This window comes from Cebus imitator, unplaced genomic scaffold (assembly GCF_001604975.1).
Source record: "Cebus imitator isolate Cc_AM_T3 unplaced genomic scaffold, Cebus_imitator-1.0 Scaffold28, whole genome shotgun sequence".
NCBI lineage: Eukaryota > Metazoa > Chordata > Mammalia > Primates > Cebidae > Cebus > Cebus imitator.
Window position 1 is genome coordinate 2,960,867 of NW_016107343.1, and position 22,411 is coordinate 2,983,277.

Below are 22,411 nucleotides of genomic sequence, written 5' to 3' on the forward strand. Positions count from 1 at the left end.
AGAGATGGGGTTTCTCCATGTTGGTCAGGCTGGTCTTGAACTCCTGACCTCAGGCGATCCACCCGCCTCGGCCTCCCAAAGTGCTGGGATAACAGGTGTGAGCCATGGCGCCTGGCCAGTTTCCTTATTTATAAATGGAGACCAACAGCCCTTCCTTAACAATCTTTAGATTTTCATGAAAATCTTCTATAGCTGGCTCATTCTCATCTATCTGGGTCTTCCTGTTCCAACAGCCTTCCCTGGTGAGCTTTTCTACACTGGCCTCCAGCTTCTCCCAGCCCCAGTCCCTTACTTTCACTTTATGCAGTTTTATTGTTTCACAGCATTTGTCACTGTCCAAGATTAACTGGTATTTTGAGTGTGTCTCCCTCACTAGTGTGTCGCTGTAGGAGAGCAGGGGCCCTGGCTCCTGAAGGCCACGGCAGCTCCGGCTCCTGTTGGTCTTGTTCACTGCCGCATCCCTGATGCCCAGCTCAGAGCCCAGCACAAGGAGCTCAAGTAATTTGTTGAATGAATAAAGATCAAATGAAGTAATATGTGCAAAAGAGCTTTCTAAGTTACAAAGTATGAGGCAGATACAAGCCAAACCATGCCACACTTTAGATTTATGGGCCGTAACTTAAATATATCTATACAGCCCATCTGGTTTTTGGTGTTTTATTATCATTATTGTTGTTATTACTCTACCAAGTAATAAAATAGTCTGCTTGTCAAATCTGGACCACACTTTATGTGGGGGTCAATTAGGAAAGAGTTCCCCCTAAATGGTACAGCTACTGAGTTTCTCATACACAATTAAGGCAAGTTTAGCCAGAGCTTTAAGGCACTCCCAGTAACCTGAAGGCCATATATCCCACAACTCCAGGACTGATAATCTAGATCAAAAGACCCTTAAGTGCTCCTATTATCTACATATAGGCTTTTTTTTTTTTTTTTTTTGAGACGTAGTCTCTTTCTGTTGCCCAGGCTGGAGTACAATGGTGCCATCTCGGCTCACTGCAACCTCCACCTCCGAGTTCAAGCAATTCTCTTGAGTCAATGCCCTCCCCAACCACCACCACCAGTAGCTGGGACTACAGGCATGTGCCACCATGCCAGGCTAATTTTTGTGTTTTTAGTAGAGACGGGGTTTCTCCATGTTGGCCAGGCTGGTCTCAAACTCCTGACCTCAGGTACCCACCTCAGCCTCCCAAAGTGCTGGAATTACAGGTGTGAGCCACTGTGCCCAGCTAAATGTAGGCTATATTTTGAAACCATTTTCTTGTATAATCCATTTAGGGGACTACAGTTGGTTCACCTAGATTCCTCCTAACATCTAGGTGAGGGTTAGCAAAGCCATTTAGAATCTGCCCTCCACCCATGCTTTTTTTTTTTTTTTTTAAATGGATTGTGAGGGAGATGTTGTAGGAGTTTTCCAGATCACTTTCTTGTTTTGTAGGGCAAGAGATGAAAGCATGTTTTGAGGAATCATGACAGCTCTGGAATTTGTCGGTGCCTTTGCTTCCAAAGCAGAAGACTGATGGATTTCTTGAACTGTGCTGGAGGGCCATTTTCTGGCACACTGTATATTTACCACCTGACTCCACTAAACAGTTCCCCAAGGCCCCTCCACTGCTGAACGGAGAGAGGCAGTCGGAGACATTTTGAAAAAGTTTTAAAATAAAATAGAAGGATAAATATGCTTAAAGCTATTCTATTCCACATGGGTGGCAATAACCACCAGCTGTCACCAGGAAACAGCAGATGTAATTGATAAAACAATTCAAAACTCTTATGGATCCATCATCAATAAAGTTAACACCCAAAAAGTAAATGAAAGGGTTCAAAGTAGAACTGGATAAGCTCGCCAGGCCTGCCAATAATTAAATCACTGAACTACATACGAGCATAATTTCTTTATGCAGATTAAAGAGGAGGATCAGCCGGGCAACTTGCTTTGCTGGGTGAGAATGGAGCACCATATGTTGCTTATGAAACTGTCATTAACTAAGGTAGCACTGGTGTGTGGGAGAGGCGGGGACAAAGGGGGCAGGTAGAGGATAGACCATCATTATTTGGAAGGAAATTGAGTACATAATGTTTATCCATAATATGGAAAGGATGAAATTTCTACCCTGATGCAGCAGGGAATGGATGATATTATTCATTACCACAGTTTAGCATTAAATGTGCAACACCTACTCTAATTTATTGATGGGCTGTTTAAGACGGGTGTTAACCTGTTTGTCTTGTATTATAATTGAATTCAGTCTCTAGGCTACAGAAATTTGAGAAGTTCATCCTTTCTCAATCAATATGCTCCCCTTCAGTGACCCATTTCAAGACAGCTTCATAAAAATAATGTATTTTGTTTTAATAAATTTAAACACTATGACAGCTGCTCAATTTTTATTGGTTGTTTTTTTTCCCTTCTGATGTCTCTTTGCTGCCGAGTGAAGCCAAGCTCACAATCAATAGTAATTGATTAATCAGCATCCCCTTTGAACAAAAGTGCTAATCAGTTTTTGATTAGTTCATCAAACCAGATGCAAAAGGCAGCCCAGCCCAGCCTGATAGTTCATCAGTGTTCTACATGACTTATGGCTCCTGAGCAATATATGACTGCAGTGTTCCTGAAGTGAGTGGGGGAGGGGGACAACATAATTATTAATTTAACTGAATTATTATGAACACAAACAGTTGTTGGTTTATTGCTTCTGACTCGGGTGATTGATAGAACTGCAGCAGGGACCCATCTGACATGGCGCAGTGCTGAGGCCCAGAGTATTCCTAATTGATGATGCTGATGGAAGGGGTGGATGGCTGATTCAGTCACATTTTCCTAAAGAGGAGAAAAATGACTTTTGCATATCTGAGTGATCCTTGTCTGGCTTCTGTCCCAAGAGGGATCGGGGCCAACACACCCACCAGCTTTCTTAGAATCTTTGAGAAGATCCAACTGCCAGGGCTACTGTGTCAAAGAGAGTTGTTTTTTTTATGGTCAGAACTGAGACTGTCTATCACCAGAAATACAAGCAGAAATTGCTTACTTCCAGCATCCCATTTTAAGCAGGGAGAAGGACTTATCCACCCTTATTTTAAAAGAAAACTAGGCAAATGTTTTTGGAACTTCTCTACACCACAAAGAAGAGACAAAAAAGAAACACTCTCTTGATGGGCCCGCTATCTTTCGAATCTATTTATTTACCTAAATGCATTGGGATTTAGAAATTCATTCATTCATACAGTTAAGTGTCAATTGGGTGCTTAGTACATGACAGGCATACAGCAGTGAACAAGACCAGCATGGCCTCCTGGAGCTTCCAGTCTTTAGAAAAATAAATCCAACAGCTAAACTCAAACTACATGCTACATAACAGCAAAGTGAAGATATCCCTGAGGTATATCAGAAGCACATAGTTGGCAATAAATCTACTGCATTTTGAAAAATTGGCTAGTACTATCTTATTCTCTCAATGGGTAAGACTTATAATTAAGGACTGTACCTCAACAACCAACTATTAAAGGGAGCTTCAGTAAAAGCTCCTTGGGAATCTTTCTTTCCAATAGGCTTCAGTAAGTGTCTACAGTCCTATGACTTAATTTCTCCACTGCAATAACAAGGAAAGGGCCTTGCTGACTGACTTATTAAGTGACGGATGGAAATGTTTAAGCTACAGCTGGTTGGCAGTGAAGTCCCATAACATCATGGATGCTCATATAATTGTTTAGCTCTGACCACTTTAAATCTCCTCCCTCCCTCCCTTGTAGGATATGCTTCTTATTCTGGATTAGTAACACCTAAATCCTGGAATCAAGCATGAAACCTACTTTTGCAAGAGCTCAGTGTGCTGTGAAAGAGGTCTGAGGTGGATAATTAGTTTACATCATGGTGTGTGACAAAACAGTCACTCCCCCCTCCTCCCTGCCCTTTCCCACTCCTGACTTCTAAGATAACTACAACATGGCTTTTCTAGTCTCCTCCACAGAAGAAGGCAGTCAATAAGAGTTGTTTGTTTCTTTAAAAAAAGATCTTGTCACATAATCCAACATCCTTAAATTGCTTTGTAATGCAACAAAATTTCTCCAGACACATTATATATCTAGGACATAAACATTATTTGAAACCACTGAACAGAGTGGCTTTAGTACAATCCCAAAGGTAACTTGACCTCTCCTGCATTAATTGAATTGTCCCCAATCTGAAATATAAATATTACTACCACAGAGAAAAGACGTGGGTAGTTGACTGGGAAGGAAGACAGTATTGATAAAAATTTGTTTTTTGTTAGTCTCAAAATCCACACTTACTGATTGCTCAGCAAACCAAATGGCCATTTTGTAGAAGTGGATAGAGCACCCACAGGTTGGACACTGCAGTGCCTTACCTAATGACTAGCCCTTACCTGAGAGGTCCTCACTGTCCAGTTCTTCTGCGGAATTGGGCAACTGAGTAAGGCCTTACAAGTAAAAACAAATCGTTTTTCTTTTCATTCCTCGAGGGACATAAACAAAACACTTAAGAACTGAGGATGAATTTCTTTAAAAACATGAGCCAAATCTCTTGCTATCTACGTTTTTGATAGCATGAATGTATTAATCCATAAGTACATTTCTTCAATTATGTAATTTTGTTATTACAACACAATCGAGGCAGAAAGATTCCTCAGTCTCCACTGTTCAAAGGACATGAAACATGAAGGTGAATGCTTAAAATCACTCATTCATAACAGCATGCAAAAAGAAAAAAGAAATCAATAAAGCCTGATTGTTAGCTGTTGATGTTCTGCTATCTCTTAAATACAAATGTATTTGGATGTTACATACTGATGTATGTACGTTTTATTTTGCATTTTACTGTAAATTGAAATCCGCTGCCAATACTGACAAACACAGTTCATTATCAATTTATGATGATCTTGGATCACATATTTCAAAATGGTACAGCATCTGCTAACTGCAGATTGCAGGTTATGCCTTCATCAGAAAATCTGATTCGCAAAATGATTTTTTTAAAAAAGAGAATTTCATAAATCAATGGTATTCCTGAAAAAACCCTCAAAGCTGAAAAAGCAGTTAGGTCAGGAGGTAATCAAATGGAGGCTTGAAATGCCTATATCCGAGTCAATTCCAGTGCTGGCCAGCTGAGATGCTCCTCAGCTAGCTATGATTTGAATTAAAAGAGGTGAAGAGGGAAGTAGATAAACAATGGGAGCCTCAGATAGGAGACGGTTTCCACTTCCTTTTGCTTTATTTGTGAGCTGACCCTTTAATGAAGTTTATTTAATAACACAAAATGTTCGACATTCAAGGCGGCTTTACTTGTTCTTTGCTGTCCTGCTCAAAGTCCAGTGTGACTGACTGCCTAGGTCCTTTAAGTTGCACCGCAGTTTGCTCACACTTCTCTAGTCAAATCTGTCACTTTTGAAGATGTCTGTGGACCTAATAAACTGCAAGGTCTTTGGAGAAGCAAGTTGTGTTTATTTTTGCATCTTTCCCTTCTGCTACAGCCAATCCACAAAGTATATTCTCACAGTGAGTATTTGTTGAATTAATAATTTGGGAATAATGCCCAATCAGAGCATTAAAAGCAACCAAAACAAATGCTTTGGAAACAAGTAATGTCAAACTGATCACTATTTTTAAAGACCCAAATGAATCCAAACAGTCATGTGCAAATGACCACTGAAGCTTGCATTTTGTAAGTTGCTTTATAAAGAAGCCAAATGAACATTGATAGCCAGATCAATTCTGTGAAAGGTGGCTGACGCGCCATCAGCCCTTGAGGAAGAAGACCTTCCATCATGATCCTTGGGTGCTACCACTCAACAGGAGGTGCTGACTAAAAACGGGAAGACTTTGAGCCCACAGGTATTCTCAAACTATAGATTTAGGCAACTGAAGGGAAAGCAGTGAGCAATGCAATCAGTTATGGAGGCAACTGAATAGGGATGTTATCCATTTGCTCTGAAATCTGATTGGTTGGCAGTATTCCTATTTCTAATTGGCTTATACATTGTATAAAGACTGATGAATACAATTATTTAAATAACTGTTATAAATGGGCAACATAGAGTACTTCTCTGTAGTTAATTATAAATTTGCAGTTCTCAGAAGGCTAATCTCTCACTTCTACCTGGCCCAACAAATATCAAAGCGTCCTACATACGTGCTTGGTGCCCACTGAACCACATTAAACAAGGATGTTTCAAGTAGGTAGCTTTACTGCTGAAGGCTTATTCCTTGGGGAGGACATTAGAAAGCTAATTTAAAAAAAGACAAATATGTTTATGAAATATCATTGATATGCAAAGTTTTCCATTAAAAAGCAACAGACAGTTGATATACACCTCATTAAAGCTGAAACTGTCATTTTTAATGGCATAAACTTTAAAATATACCAAGTTATCTGGACTCTACTGCTCGGATTATGTTCTAAAGCAGGAAGCCATTTAGGCTAGTGGCGTTAAATTTGTTTCTGTAGCACTATTATATTGTATGAATCTACAATACTCTGCCATAGTTGGATAATTTCTGAATAAATATAATTAAGAAGAGTTTACTGAAGCACAGGGTGTACAAGAGGGGACAAGGAAAATGTACCTCCTGAAACTGATTTGGCTTAGGTATTTTTCTTTCATGTTAAAAATTATACACTTTTCATTTTCTCAAAGAAAAAGACAAAGACGTATTTTATGAAGCAGAGAACATTCTTCAAAAGGAGGCTTCACTCTTTAACAATAAGTGGGAAATTACTTCTTGTGTTTTCTCTTGAAACTTTCATATCATCCATTAAAGCCTCTTTCTAGTCACTTCTAATTAAAATATATTCAACATATGTCTTTAAACTTTGTTAAATAAATGAAACTTTACTTTTTGTCCATAAGGGATTATTTTTGAGCAATTAATAAAGTCCTAAGGATGCAAACATGGTAATTTAATATATGCATGATAGCCATCTCTTCTGCAGAGATGTGTATTTCACTTTTTCATGGTGCTACAATTGCTATAGCATACCCTAAGCCCTCTCAGGTAATGCTTTTGCAGTTGTGATCCTTCCTTTTCAGCAGTAATTGCTGGCTTCTAAAAGTGATACGATGTGGCAATTTTAAACCAGGGTAAGGAAAACTTCAAGAAATTAGAAACAATACGAAATTCTAGAGATACTTAAATAAATTCAAGGTCAAATACAATTTAAATGCTCATGGGCTCAGTTTTTCAGAGTATCATTTTTTCCCCAGAAAATTTTAAAATAGAATGATCAAATAAAATCTCCAGGAAACAAAAACTTAGCCCACTGGCCCTGGTATCATTCCCATTATAAAAAACAAAGTAGGCGATGGTCTCTCTCTTACCTAAGCAGCATACATCTGATCACTTGGCCATATTATGGAAACTGTTACTTCCACCACCAGCCATGAGTTCAGACGCCCCCGGTAGTTTTAATCTAAAAACTCAGTCATCCTGTTCTTCCTGCTTTGTCAGCTTTTGTAGAGAGTTTTCCCTTCTTCCCATTAGCAGAAATTTGGTTCACGCCGTTAGACAGTAGCACATTGTTTCCAAACTGCATATCAAGGCTGAAACACAATCTTCAGGTCCTGCAGCCATTCGTAAACCTCTTGAGCTTTGCTCTCATGTAGAACGTACAATGTCTGCAGAGTCCCGTGACTGAATGACAGCCTTTGAATGCCATTGTTATGTGCTCATACAGAGAGATGTACATAGAGGCACAAACACAGATGGTGGACATAGCGGTTGTAGTAATGCGCACTGCTGGCTATGTTTCTTTAAAATGGGCTTAAGAATTTCCCCATAAGTGAATATCAAGTATAATAAGAAAATCTTACGTGCTTTTAGAATTTGACCATGGTTTGCATTTTTATAAACGAGTTGGGAAAAGAAAGAGCTATGGGGGCATCTCCTAAGGGCTGTGCTCGTAAGGTACGAACATGTAGCTAGCACAGGCCAAACATTCTGAAACCAAAACTGAAAATGAAAAACTACTCTTCAGAGGAGTTTCCAGTTTGAGTCTTACCACAATTACATACTGAATTAAGAACGATTTAAAAACTCACTGGGGATATGAAAATTCATGAGATCGTCAGCCTCTACTGTATTAAGAGGTGAAAAGGCAAGAGGACAGGTAGACTTGAAAATAATAATATGGGGAGGGGCGAGAAGGGGCAGAGAGAGAGAGAGGGAGAGACCTCAAACCCGAAGGAAGCCAGCTGACTGCAGTGCAGCAAAAGCACAAGCACTATTCCAGACCATGGGCATGCTGTCACCCGACCCCTCATATGGGGGGGGAGGGTGGGGAAAGGGAGAAGGGACACACAGGGCAGAAGGAACAAGGCACAAGACACAGAAGCACCCACATATGAACAAAAGCCATCACACGCACCCACACATCAATAACATAATGACTACACCATCCGTGCGTTAAATCACTCATGCATTTCTCAGACCATGTGGTATCAGGATTTGGCAGAGTGTTTTTTGCATTGCTCAACATGCACACATAACACAGGATTCTTCCTGTCTAGCCCTTAAGGATGAGCTCCAAAAACACAAATGCTCAAGATCCTCATTCAAAAAAGATCCCTTGTGTCAGCCTAGTCTAAAAATCGCACTCTTACACTCACATTTATCTTTACTATCAATTAAATCCTTAAAAACACATTGTAGCTAATTGTCGTTTGGCTTTCTTTTTGGAGAAAATCCATTTGATTTTGAATCATGCCCATGCACTTCTAACCTTTCAATACATGCTTATTCCAATTAGATATTGTTAAGAACAAATGGTCAACATACATAAACAACTGGTATAAACTTCATACATACTCTAGCAACACAAGCTTGAATAAAATCTTTTAATGAGTCTTCAAAGGGAAAGCTTTAAAAATTACTTTTTCTTTTCGTTTTATAAAAAAAAAAACAACAACAAAAAAAACAAACCCAGAAATATCGAAGGATATCCAGTATGAAAACTTTTAAGTCCAAATAAGATGGCCATAGCTAATTGATCTAATGTCTTGTCATTTAAGTTGCTAAGTTACCAAACCATTCAACATTTCTAAACCCAGATTGTCATAACAAACATCTCAAGATTATTTTCAAATGAACCTGAGTCAAGTGGTTGCTGTAATGAAGAAGTTGGATTTTCAGTTACAATTCACTAGAGTAAAATCAGTTCTGTGTCATCATCTTTCTGGAAATCTCAGATGTTGCTTTGTAATTTCTACCATGTTCTATTACCTTTTCTATCCTGACAACTGACCTGGAAGTTTTCCCTCAGATCAAGTAAAATTTTAGATATTATCTGGCTTTCATTACAGCTTCTTTGCTGTGGGTTAAAGAACATGCTGTTTAAAATAGTGGCTGGAGCCCTTTGTGAAGATGCCATGAGGACTTTGGACAAGGTGAAGAATATTTATAAGTGCATTATACAGGGATCAGCCTGCATTATCTATCACTTTTCTATCCCCCTGCAGTTAAGAAGTCAAATTTAAATTATATATATATATATATATATATATATATATATATGATACAATGAATCCCTTGGCTGTAGTTATATTCTTCATGCACTGCTAGTCAATGACATCCTGCTGAGGTATCACTAACTTGAACATCATCCCCAAAATAATAGGAAGGCAGTTGCTTCTCACAGTACACAAACATCTCTATTACCTACCATAGAAATGCTATAAAGTCTCATTCCAAGTGTCTCTTTCTTATACCACAAAAAGAGATCACCTTTCCTTTCTCTCTCTCCAGAGAAAGACCTGATTAAAACTAGTACTCCAAAATCAGGACTGGCTATAAGTTAACTTCTTATTTTTCAGATTAGGGGACAAGTTTCCTACTTTGAATGGCCTACTCAAGTCTGAGAACTACATCCCCTAGAGTCAGGTAAAAACATGAATTTTATTGAAGGGATCTAGAAAATAGAACTCCAGAGCTTTAGGAGATGAATGATCAGTATCTTCAAGGATCTCACATAATTTAGGAATTTTATGATTACATTATATCAGGGTGTCCAATCTTTTGACTTCCCTGGACCACAATGGAAGAAGAATTGTCTTGGGCCACACATTAAATACATTAGTGACAGCTGATGAACAACAACAACAAAAAAAAAAATCGCTAAACAATCTCATACTGTTTTAAGAAAGTTCATGAGTTTGCGTTGGGCCGCATTCAACATCGTCCTGGGCCGCATGCGGCCCATGGGCTGTGGGTTGGAAGAGCTTGCATTTTGCCTTGTAGTTAATTATAGGAAGCTCAAAACTTAAAGTATCTTTAAAAGAATAGAATAAAATCTCTCTAACTACATTAAAATAACCCTTCGAGAATAATCGATAAAGTCAGGAGGTGCTCAATTAATGATGAAAACTACAAATAACTGAGCTTAATGGAGTGCAATGCCTGAGATGTGGCAAGCGCTATAGGGCATTACCTTAGAAAGTGGAAGTTTTATACCTAATTGATTTCTCATGACTGTCAGCGTACCTGGCTCCTTTTGGTTATTTTATGAACTTTTCCCTTTGTACCAATGATAAGAAAGGGCAGAAAGAAATAGGAATGGAGAGAGAAAGGAAGTATTGCTTAGTTCCTAAATTTGTTTTGCTTTCTCAGAATTCGTCACAGGAAGTCAAAAGATGGGGTGACCTGCCAAGCATCAAGGCCTGACCTTCAAAGACAGCTCCTACAGAGCTTAGAGATTTTCCAACTGGTGAGTTATCAAATGCAGGTCTCTAAGTCAGTCAGGCTGTGCCAGGAAATTTTTCTCTAAAAGTTGAATTAACATGGCAGGGTTGGCTGATCTCCTCTTGTCATTTAAATGACAGATTTCCACCCTGTACAACAACATGCAGAGTGATTAAAGTAGGCCCTTTACCAAATAATTCCCTTGGATTCAATTATTAAAATTCAGCCCAGTTTTAAACTAACATATCTTTTCTAAGCACAATCTTGTCAGGGCTAGATTTGAGCTAAGTAATAAAGTAATGTACAGAAGAAACATGATTCTCATTTTCTGATTGGAGAGACATAGAAAAGTTAATAGACTTATTCCAATCCAGTAAGTCATTGGTGAGATGGGGAAAAAGAGATCTTATTTCCTGATACCCCTCCTGAGTTTTACTCACTCCGTTTTTATTGCTTTGTGGTTAAAAATGTGTTACTATTTTACCTGCAAGACACACACACACCAATAACTTTTTAAAAGTCCCAGTTATGCTGTTATAATTGACATATGATATCATTCTTGGTTTGGAGGAGTTTTCTGCCAAATGAGAGCATAAAGTTATATGAACACATAGAGATTAAGAGTGAACCATCGAGGGGTGGTGGGGTAAATATGATTAGCAACATACTTAAAGTCATGACCTTTCTAAAGAAGAGCAATGACTTTCTTTATCATAAGCTCATGATTTTAAACAGGAATCTTCCTCCCTGGTCTACCCTTCCATCTCAACTTCACTGAGCGACACAAATGACACCTCTTCAAGATTTATCTGGGACTATGGCCTATATATAAATAAAGCAACTGGGCCTTTAATTCAGATATTAACAGTTTTCCCGCAAACACTCATTTTTTTGAAGCCCCATGTATTTCAAGGTTTGGTGGAGTTTTGTAAGTAAGGAGGACTCTGTGCAACTGACTGACACTCCTACAATTCCAGCCACCCAGTGAGGAGAAGGTCTCATCTCAGACTGCATCCATTGACTACCGAACTCACAACAGAAATGACAAGACTCGACATCTTTTCAAACTTTAAAAAATTATAGTATATTTTATGAGATCAGTCTACTCGAAACATGATTTCCCTTGAAGACTACATTTCTCTTTTTCCCAGGCTTGCCTTGCCTCTCAGCAGCGCTGAGAAAGTAGATAAACAGTAATGTGATACCAACCGTGAACTGCTGGTTCTGTCGTCGCCGTTGTGTCTACAGACGGGAACAGAGGATTGGAGGAAGGGAAGAAACAGGAGGAACGGCATGCAAAAAAAGGGAAAATGGAAAAAAATGGAACAGATAATATATGAGCAAGCTTTCAAAGAACATCGCGTGACAAGCAATAATAAATGAAAAGCAAAAAGCATTTGAAGTGAGTTGCACTGTTTTAAGACATGCCTTGAGCTCAAAGCTGCGAGCCAGTGAGGAAAACAGTAAATTCTTTGGTTCTGGGGGTCTTGCCAGGACACATATATTTGCTGGTCAATAGTCAGGTGGACATGCAAAGTGATGAGAAACACCAGTGCAAACTCAGTGGCTGGTAGATGGCTCTTAACGCATCAAGGCTCAGGACTACGACAGAAAAGCTCAGTCAAAAGGCTGGTTAAACAATGGATTCATACATTCAAACATTGCCTTTGTTTTAACCCAACCCACCCGGGCACTTGGGCTTCTTGACTGCCAGTTAGGCATCATTGAATCAATCGCACTTTTAGGATCCTTTTACTGCTTATGCTCAGATGCCTGTAGATGAATAGACAGGTTTAAGTTTTTCATCCAGTGTATTATTTCAGCACAGTTTAGCTGAAAAGTTCGATTTACTGGGAGGCCATGGCAATGAACATATCCAAGGTTTTCACAGATTAGTTTCTACACACACACAGACACACACACAGACACACACATCCATTCTTCACTCTAAAGCTCTTAATGTTAAAATTCAAGAGCAGAAGCCTTTCATGAAAACACTCAAGTTCACACAATCTGCCAAATGCCACTTCTAATCATATGACATTCCAAAAATTTAAGTATCCAGCCATCCTTTTGCTCACAATTCAGAACCACGTTCACTGTTCTGAGCTGACAGGAGTCCTGATTTCATGGCTGGATTAGGAGAGAGTGCAGTTTTTTTTGTTTTTTTTTTTTTCATTGCTAGATGAACTTGCTGTGGAAGGAAATGTGTTTTGTCTCTTTCTTCTTCTATTTCTGATGCTGTTCAAGTTTTCTCCTTCTTCTACCAAGCCTCTAAACCAGGCTTGCTGTACTTGCTCCTGTTTACAAGAAATTCCTCCAAGGAACTCAAGGAATTTTCTCTTTATTTTTGGCTTCAGGGGAAGTGACATAAATATCTAACAAAATGCAGGGTGACATTCTTTTTCCAGAGTCATTTTGTCACCACTCTTCTAGTCAACTTCATTCCAGTGTCAACCCATCTGGCTATACTTCCATTTTGATTTCAAAACTTCCCAGGCACATTCCTTCTACCACTCATTGCTGGCCAGAAAGGAATGGTGATACTGAGACAGGAGCTAGTCATCTCTAGTCAAACGCTGGTGGCTGAAGTGGAATTCTGGGTTAAACTGCAAGCAAGTAGTTCACTGTCCTTTTGTAGAATGCAGCGGTTTGGCTTGTAATTGCTTTCATGTGCTCTGGAGACTCCAAAAGACTTTCTGACTCGACACAGGCAATGTTTAAATGCACTGGAACTTCAAATTAAGCTTTTTTTTTGAAAATGAGCCTGGTGCTTCTGATTTATAAATATGACACATGAATTCACACCGGCATTCCCCTTCAGTTGGCATGCTTTCCTCAGGATCCTATACCATCAAAAATTAGATCCCTTCTAAGGAGCCAGAATTAACCAGAAGTCTGAAAGGCCAATGCAGCTTAATATTACTGATAACTCAGTTTCTGAAGAATAGATGAAGGAAAGAGAAACATACAATAAACTGCATAAGAACAAAATACATACTTACTTACAAGTCTTTGTGCATAAAATAGCAGTAAAAAACAATACAGAAAACTGTACAGTTGAAACACACTCTGCTCCAGATTCTCCAGATTCTCCTGACACAGATGGCACATTTCCTTTGTTGAAACATCCAAGTCCAGCATAGGTACTTTACATTTGAGGGGCAGAATCAAATGCCCATTTGTACAGAAACATTTATATGCATGTTAATATATTTTATAGATAGGCATTGGCTCCTTTCCAAAATTTTTAAAAAAGCAATAAACACTGTGGCTTATTATTTTTGTAGTGGCTCTTCTAATATGCTTTCTTTTCTTTTTTCTTTTTTTTTTTTTTTGACACAGAGTTTCACTCTTGCTGACCAGGCTGGAGTGCAATGGCGAGATCTTGGCTCACTGCAACCTCTACCTCCTGCCTTCAAGAGATTCACCTGCCTCACCATCCTGAGTAGCTGGGATTATAGGTATGTGCCACCACATCCAGCTAATTTTGTATTTTTAGTAGAGACAGGGTTTCTCCATGTTGATCAGGCTGGTCTCGAACTCCTGACCTCAGGTGATCCGCCTGCCTTGGCCTCCCAAAGTGCTGGGATTACAGGCATGGGCCACTGCCCCCGGCAGATGCCTTATTTTTACAGGTAAATAATTAAGTAAAAATGAAAGAATCAGGGGGGTGGAGTAAAATCTAAGGGTTCAAGTCCTCAAAAATAATATCTGAGCATTAACCAATGACCCCAAATTTACTGTCTTCCTACAGCGCAACACCATATCAGCTTTAAGATGAAATTAAACCAGGTAAAGCTAGGTGTCTGCTCCTAGGTGGTTACTAGAAAATAAATGAAGGAAAATCCACAGTGCATCTTGCTTCCCCATTCTGTGGATGGGAAATCCATCAATTGTACCCAAAAGGCGAGGAAAGGAGGATGTTGAGAAGTAAAAACACATTCTAAAACGGTTAAAAGCAAACACATGTTCAAGTCAAACAACACCATTACTGCAGCTGGAAATGGCAAAACCATGATCAGCAATGGGGTAGGACACCGCAGCAGAAACACAGGCTGGCTACAAAGCTCAGAACAAGATTGACGGTGTAACTGGGGAGTCACTGACTCCATTTCTCTAGGAGCAGCTAGTATGCTGCTTGAACAGAGGTTATTTTCAAGTAAAGAATTAAGAAAAAATTCTTTAGAAGTAACTTTGTGCTCCTTGCAGGAGAGCACTATGACAGAATCTAATTCTCCTCCATAATTGCATTATGACTTCATGCAGAAACCACAGACGCCCTGGCTCTGAAGTGAGTGCAACTCGTGAAGCAGGATTTATTAGGGTATCTTAATCAGAAAACCAGAGAAATGTGCAAACACACCTTGTGAATCAACTTGTGCGGTCACCATATTGCTGGGTAATATTCTAAGTATAGAGGCAAAATGCAAATATTAAAATTTCAGTATAAGTGATAACTGCTGTAATCAGCTTGAAAAATGAGAATGTCCTAATTGCCCCAACAAAGCCTTTTTAAAACCTCATCTTGTTGCTGTCTTAAAAAAAAAATCTTTGAGCTAGCCTATGAGAAAAACAGGTCACAAAAAATTGGGCTGAACTTAGGATGGTGTTGGGTTATACAGAAATTTAAAAGGCCTAGCTAAGCTACTGTCTCTTAATTTTAATTACAAAGGGAGCAAATGTATTATACATGTATTTTATATGGCCAAGAAAAAACAATCCCATATTCTTGAAAACCCACTAAGTATGAGTACAGTCAAACAAGGTATCCATAGAAGGGTCCAGCATTATTATTTGAAAGATGCATACTCCACTCAATATAGACTCCTCTTCTTAGTCTCCCAATCCTATAGTTTATCAGACCCTATCTTCAATAAATGAAACATCACATACATTTATTGTTGTAGTCTATTTACAAAATAAAAAAAAAAAAAACTCTGACAAAAAAACCCAAAAAAAAAAAAAAAAGCCGATTAGAAAAAAAAAAAAAAAAAAAAAAAAAAAGGAATTATTGCAGGAGAGGCAGCTGGGCAATATTTAGTTGAAACAGTCATGTGTAAGCTCCACTGTGGCACATTCTAATCCTTTCATATGGATTCTCTCCAACTTAGAATTGTTCATTGAGTGTGACAGACTGGGGGTTTAAAACTAATCCATAAATTGGTCCATGGTCTCAAACACAACGGGTGCCATAAATGAAAATGAAAATCCTAGAACAAAATTAAATTCACAACCTTAAATATTTTTTCCCCCGATTGATCTGTGGTGCTTCTGCTTTACAACGCACAGATTGCAAGTCTGCATTTTGGGGTGTGTTTGAGTAAGGTGTACATTAAAAAAGCGCACAGCATGATAACCCACAATCTACTCGAAACCAGAGCTTAATTGTAAAAAATTTAAATTCTCTCATTTTTTGATTGTCATAAGCCTAAATGAAAGCATACTAAGCAGTTAGACATATTTTAATACACTTTCTCCCAGTTTATTTTCTTAACTAAAGTCAATAAGAAGCCAATGGTTTTCTTAATTGAATTCCCCTTCAGTTTGTGTTATGGAGGTGCTTTAAATCTAGACACTAGAGCAGGCAAGGAATTCCCCTGACAATGTTATTTTCATAGTTGTGCGTGCTGGCCAATATATATTAAATATAGGATTTTTTTTCTCTCTTTCTTTTTTTTTTTTTTTTTCAAGTTATTTGAACCTGATTGAAAACAAAAATAACTGCTGGAAAATTAAACTCTGGAATTTGTTTTTTCCTGGTTTCCTGATTAATTTTCTTTCTATCTATGTTATGTTTTAATCAAACTCCCCTGTCTTACAGATGGGAGAAGTAGAAAGGAACAGGACGAAAACTAAAAGGCCCAAATAGGAGAGCCAGGATAAAGCTCTCTTGCTTGTTAAAGTCACCTCCCCTGTGAGTGAAGAGATTGTGTGCTACAGAACAGCAGGAATGGGGCTTGGTTTTTTTTCCAGATATGCAATTTCAAGTTTTGTTAAAAGCTTCTTCAGAATTGTTCACTAGTGCTGTTGTGCCCCTGAGATCTTTTCATTTGCAAACCAGTTGTTCTTCAAAATAACAGGAATCTGTATAGTAGTTTCATTTTACAAGAAAAACAATACCTATAACATGTTGTATGTGGATGCTCAGTGGAACAGGGTACAGATAAGAGGAAGGCACAGGGGAAGGAAGGAAATGAAGAGGGTGTTGCCAGGAGGGTAGTAATGGAGAGAGGAAAGAGGCTCTCTGTAAGTTACAGCATATTTTTAAGTCTTGGCAAATTTTGTGTTAGGTATGGGAGGTCTGGGCCCTTCCAGTCAAGTCTTTTATTTTTCACTACCAAGAAAGCTGTAAATATCACTTTCTAATTCTGGGAAACCTGTATTGGCAGTATTATTTTTGTTTGCATTGTTGATAGATCTTTACTATGAAAACATGTCACATCTTTATCACCAGGATTATTTTTAAAATAAAGATCATAAAATTACTGAAATTATGATAGAGGCATTAAAAACTTTTCTACTCACATTACATTTCTCATTCATTCTTTTAAAAATGTGGGATCAGATGGCCTCCATCACTGTAGTATTCAAACCTTTTTTCATTCCCTCCTAAATGAATCTAGGTCAAAAGCTGATTAGCTATGCTGTTATTTGTGACAGGTTTACAATCATCAGGAAAAAAAAAACACTTAAGACAGTATGAAGAAAAATGGACACACACTTTTTGGAGCAAAAACTTGAAAAGGTAGCTTATTACATAAAAGGTAGCTCATGAGTATTTATTAGTGCCCGAAAATATTCTTGTCACTAGGCATACTGGCATATGAATAACACTTGATGAGTAATCAATAAATGCTGAATGAAAAATAATCTTAATGAAGTAGATGTCAACTCTAGAAAAAAAGGCAATTTAGTAAACATTCTAAGATGAATATGTGTATTTCCTAGCAATAGTGGCCTAACCTATGCCTGGAACATAAATACATGCAAAATAAACATACATTGATGACAGATGCTTGAAGTAACATTGGACCTTCATGCCTAACTTCCAAAATGACATCCTTTCTTATCTACATTCTGTCCCTTTTTTGGTGGCACGGATCAAAGTCCACTGCGACACTCTCCTCAGCATTTATGGCACCTTCTACCTGTGCCACCGAATCATCCTAGCTGCATGTTATCTCCTATTGTGTCCCAACATGTGCAACGTGTTCTAGCAACTGTATTATAAGGAGTTTAGGGAGTATTTTGTCTCCATAAGCACTAGCATAGTGCTGTACATATTATGGGTACTCAATATTTGTTGAATGCATAGCTAAAAAGCAGACCAGCTCTTGAACCATGCAAATATCAACAGCAAATAGTAGAAATCATTAGGCTAAGACCCTGGGGAGTAGCCAGCTTTATGTGGAGGAAAGCTCTCTATTATCATTTAGATAGTCATGATGTAGATTCAGTCTTAAGGACAGGTGTGCTTCTTTCCTTTGTACCTAAGGAACTAAAACATGTGCTGTGGTGTCAAGTTTCCCCACTTGGACATATTCTATAAGTATCACTGAAGGGTAAAGACTATACCCACCTTCTTTATTTATGTGATCTAATCCACATTACACCTGACAAAAGCTTATGATTTCAGCCTATGAAAGCCAAAATAATAACGTAGGCCTGGGGGTAGGAGTCATTTCCTACAAGGAGTATTGGTTTTTTGAGTGCTTCGATACCAATAAGAAAAGCCTGGCTATTTTCTTTTCCTAGGAACACAAAATATTTAATTGGGTACGTACTTTTAAAAAGTGGAAAACTAATTTAGAAATGACCTACTTCATTCTTATGAAAGGATTTTTTAATGTGTTTCAGAATTTGGCCCTATAGCTATTCATTTCTTATTCTAAGGTGGTTTTAATTTTTTAATTTATGACAGTCACACGTATAGTGTGACCTCTAGGTTGAACTCCTCCCAGCCTGAATTTTCTCTGTAAGCTGTTAAGGGTATTTAAAACTGAGTGTGGAGTCCTTTCTATGATATTCCTCATCAAGCATCTAACTCAAGACACAACCAGGTAGAAACAAAACAACAGCCACACTAACTAGGAAGGGAAACACAACATGTTTTCCTGAGATGATTACAGGAAAAATCTTGATCCAACTGGAAGACAGGGGCTAACACTATCACCAAACACTGAAATGGGTATGTTTATGTACACCCAACACACAGAGTCAACTAATTACAAAGAAAGTTAAAAACAAGACAGAACAAACACCCCCTGCTCACCCACACTCCCCTCACCCCCTACCCCAGCATGGCAGTAGGTTTTTCTTTTATTCTAGTTTCTGACAGGAATCTATATGAAGAACTCTTATCTGGGGTAATGGCTGTCTGTCTTTTAACAAAGGATTCCAGGGGCAATTTAAATTATGCAGTTTATGCTTCCATATGATAGCATATATCTTCATGAATGAAACCACACAGACAACTAGACATGATTTTAAAAAAAGGAACAGGGGCCTGCCGATAGCAATAGTTGAAACAGAAATATATGGTCAGAATGTCAACATACACGAAAGATAACAGACACCAAGGAACCTTGTGGCAAGTCATCGTGAGGCTCTGAATGGCTCCCAATCTAAAACTGTTTTTTATTTGGAAAGAAATTTAATGAGACTATAATGGCTTAATGGTTTTAAAGCCACAACAAGTTGATATGGCAAGTTGACATTAAATATAGATGCTCCTTGACTTACGATGGGGCTATGTCCCAATCAACCCACCCTAAGTTGAAAACATTGTAAGCTGGAAATCCATTAGATATACCTAACCTACCAAACATCACAGTTTAGCCTAGCCTACCTTAATGTAAGGACACTTACATCAGCCTATAACTGGGTAAAACCATCTAACACAAAGCCTATTTTATAAGGTGTTGAAGGTCTCGTGGAATTTATTCAATACTGTACTGAAAGTGAAAGGCTGTATGGGTGCAGTGTCTGTCGAATACGAATTGCTTTTGCACCATTCTAAAGTAAAAAAATTGTTAAGTTGAACCATCATAAATCAGGGACTGTTGGTATTCCTTTCAGTACTTTAGAGACTACAAAAATTTCTCCCTAGATAAGCCCATGCTTAGACGTGTGCCTTCATGTGTAATTCACCAGGCCTGCTCCGTGTAGGGTAAGCAGGAAGCAGAAAACACTCTGTGCTCCCACCCATGAGGGGTGTGGTTTTGGGTGGGCAAAGCAGAGTCAGATTTGGCTCATAATTCTTCCCCTTGAAGGGTCTCCATGATTAAGCTTGAACATGTTTCAAGGAAGTCAGGTGACTCAGAACAGAAAGCCAGTCTGCCTCTCTAACAAGGGGAACGATTTGATTATCCTGGTTATGGAAGATAAAGGATAATACTGGAACACTTCCTTTCAGAGAAATCAGAAATCAACTATGACTTCTCGAGTTTAAAAATATTTTTCTATTGCATATGTACATTTTTCTTGTAATGAAACTCTGACCTGGGGAATGGGTTTCAGTTATTGCATTTGACTGGGAGAAAAGAAATAGATGACTGTGGACTTCTTTTTTTTTTTTTTTTTTTTTGTTTAAACTCAGGCTTTATGTTACTGTCACCAAATTTGGCTGTTGCAGCTTTTAAGGCTAATGGTGGTTGTAATGTACCTAACAGTGCAAGAGAGAAGAGGAGTGGAAAATAATTTAGCTATCCATTTGTCAAGATTCAGTCTGGAAGATTTTTTTAGGAACTAATCTAAATCTAGGGGATAGCCTGGACCTTTAAAATGGGACACAGAATCATTCAGCTGCATAACCTTTAATCTGTTTGGAGAAAGGAGCAAATGTTAAATTCTACAAGTGTACTTTCTGGGCAAGATAAATATATATAAGACTGCTTGTTAAGACACAGTAAGCCTAGAAGATCACGTCCATTAAGGCAATGAATGCTACAATGTTGTGTTATTAGCAATTTTGGTTTAACTACTCTTGGGTGTGCCAGTAAGAATCTGGGCATTCATTACCACAGATGTATTTTGTGTGCCGAGAGGATTCAACTGCTAACATCAAGAGGCTAAAGTGCATCTATGAGATCATCTTACATTACCTTGAGCTGAGAGGCTAGTAGCAGAGAGACAGAAGCAAAGACAAGTTCCTGTTAGAGGTATCTTTGATGTGGACAGAAATAGAGTATTGTTTATTTTTTAAATTTCCTCTTAAATGGAGTCTCTGCAGTTGGAACTGTGATAACAGTGAGTTGTAGCTGTTTGAGGACATAAGATTAGCTTTAGTCTTGAGTGAAGGATTAAGAGCTGTGAACTGAAGCGACTACTGAGTTGCTGAGATTGATTGTGAGGGGGGAGGAGTTCAGGGAGTGTTAAGGTCTTAAAAAAAAGTATAAGCTAGTGAGAAGGCCAGCCGCAAATGAAAAGTGTTGTTCCATATAAAAGAGAAATGTGGTGTTTATACACCGCATGAATAAGGTCTTGACTGTCTTAAAATGTAAACCTGGATAGCCACCTAGCTGGAACCTTCTAGAATGAGTGGTAATAAATGCTGGCTCATACCCAGGCAACTTCTGCAAAGATAAAACAGACTGCTGATATGTTTTCTTAAAAGGTTAACATATGTAGGGCAATGGAGAATTAGGGGATATAATTTACACTAAGATCTAAAGGGCCCTTCACAAGAGTAAGTGTTTAACTTGGCTTACAAACTGTGTAACAGGCAAGAAATCCTAGTTCTTCGTAGGAAAAGTTGGTAGCACATTACTCCAGAAATCAGAGTTAGGAAGAAGCATCTTTGATATGCTTATGAATGGTATAAAAAACGGAAGGAATCAATTCACTAGGCCAACAAACTTAAGTTTACAGAAGTTTACTTAAGTTTACAGAAGAAAGTAACAAAGAGCGAAAACAGAAACACACACGGACAGGAATCTAGGAAGCAGATTGTTTAGAGAGCTGAGTTTAGAGTGTGACATGAAAACCAATTGATGGATTTTCAGATTTTAAATTGAGTGCCAGCACTGATGGTTTTAGAACCAACGTTGAGAAGCATTGGCTTCCTTAAGGGTTCTCTTTGTTCCACTGTAATGAGTAGAAAAGCGAAGAAAACTGAGATTAGGCAATCTATTCTTATATTCTATCAACTGACAAGGCCTCTTCTCTCTTTCATTGAACACCTGGAATTTTCATCATGTCTATCTTACTGACTCCCATGAAAACTGGAAATGTCTCTAGCATGTCGATGTAAAGGATAGCAGTGATATCTAGGGTGCTAAAAAGGAGCTGACCATGAGGCGTGAGGAGTCAAATACTCAGTGTTCACAAAGAAGTCCAGTGACAAGGCTGTGTACCAGGGCACACGGTTCAGATACCTTGCAGTCTCACCAGATAACAAAATGCAGTGGAAAAGTTATTCTTTCAAGAGATATTTTTCTCACAGAATAATTACTTCCACATGTGTTTGTGGTTAGTCCCTGTACACACAGGTTGGGAAGGCCTTGTTTAAGGAAATCCTTCATGTCAAGTGGACATAGTGTGGCTGGAAGCTTTCCTACTTAGGCAGCAGAAGAAACCCCATGGCTCCCAGACAAGCCACATCAAGCAGTACGAGAGAGCCACTGGATGCCAGGAAGGGCTGGATGGCATGCCACCTCCCTCAGTGACAGAAACAAGAGACAGTAAAACTCATGCTGAATAAGAGTTTCAGACAGTCCAA

General features: G+C 38.6%; 1 protein-coding gene across 8 annotated transcripts in view; it reads right to left on the reverse strand.

Moving 5' to 3' along the window:
- The window catches only part of CADM1 (cell adhesion molecule 1), a 328,941-nt gene that overhangs the window by 12,308 nt on the left and 294,222 nt on the right, over positions 1-22,411 (reverse strand). For 3 of the 8 annotated variants that reach the window (XM_017523325.2, XM_017523322.2, XM_017523324.2), the window contains 2 exons: positions 11,899-11,931; positions 4,386-4,439 (listed from right to left, as the gene is read on the reverse strand). The exons of 2 other annotated variants lie outside the window; for them this stretch is intronic. In XM_017523325.2, the coding sequence (XP_017378814.1) occupies positions 4,386-4,439; positions 11,899-11,931 (87 nt within the window). Of the gene's footprint in view, positions 1-3,150; positions 3,308-4,385; positions 4,440-11,898; positions 11,932-22,411 lie in introns of those variants that run through there. 3 more of the 8 variants (XM_017523328.2, XM_017523323.2, XM_017523330.2) reach the window with 2 other exon arrangements.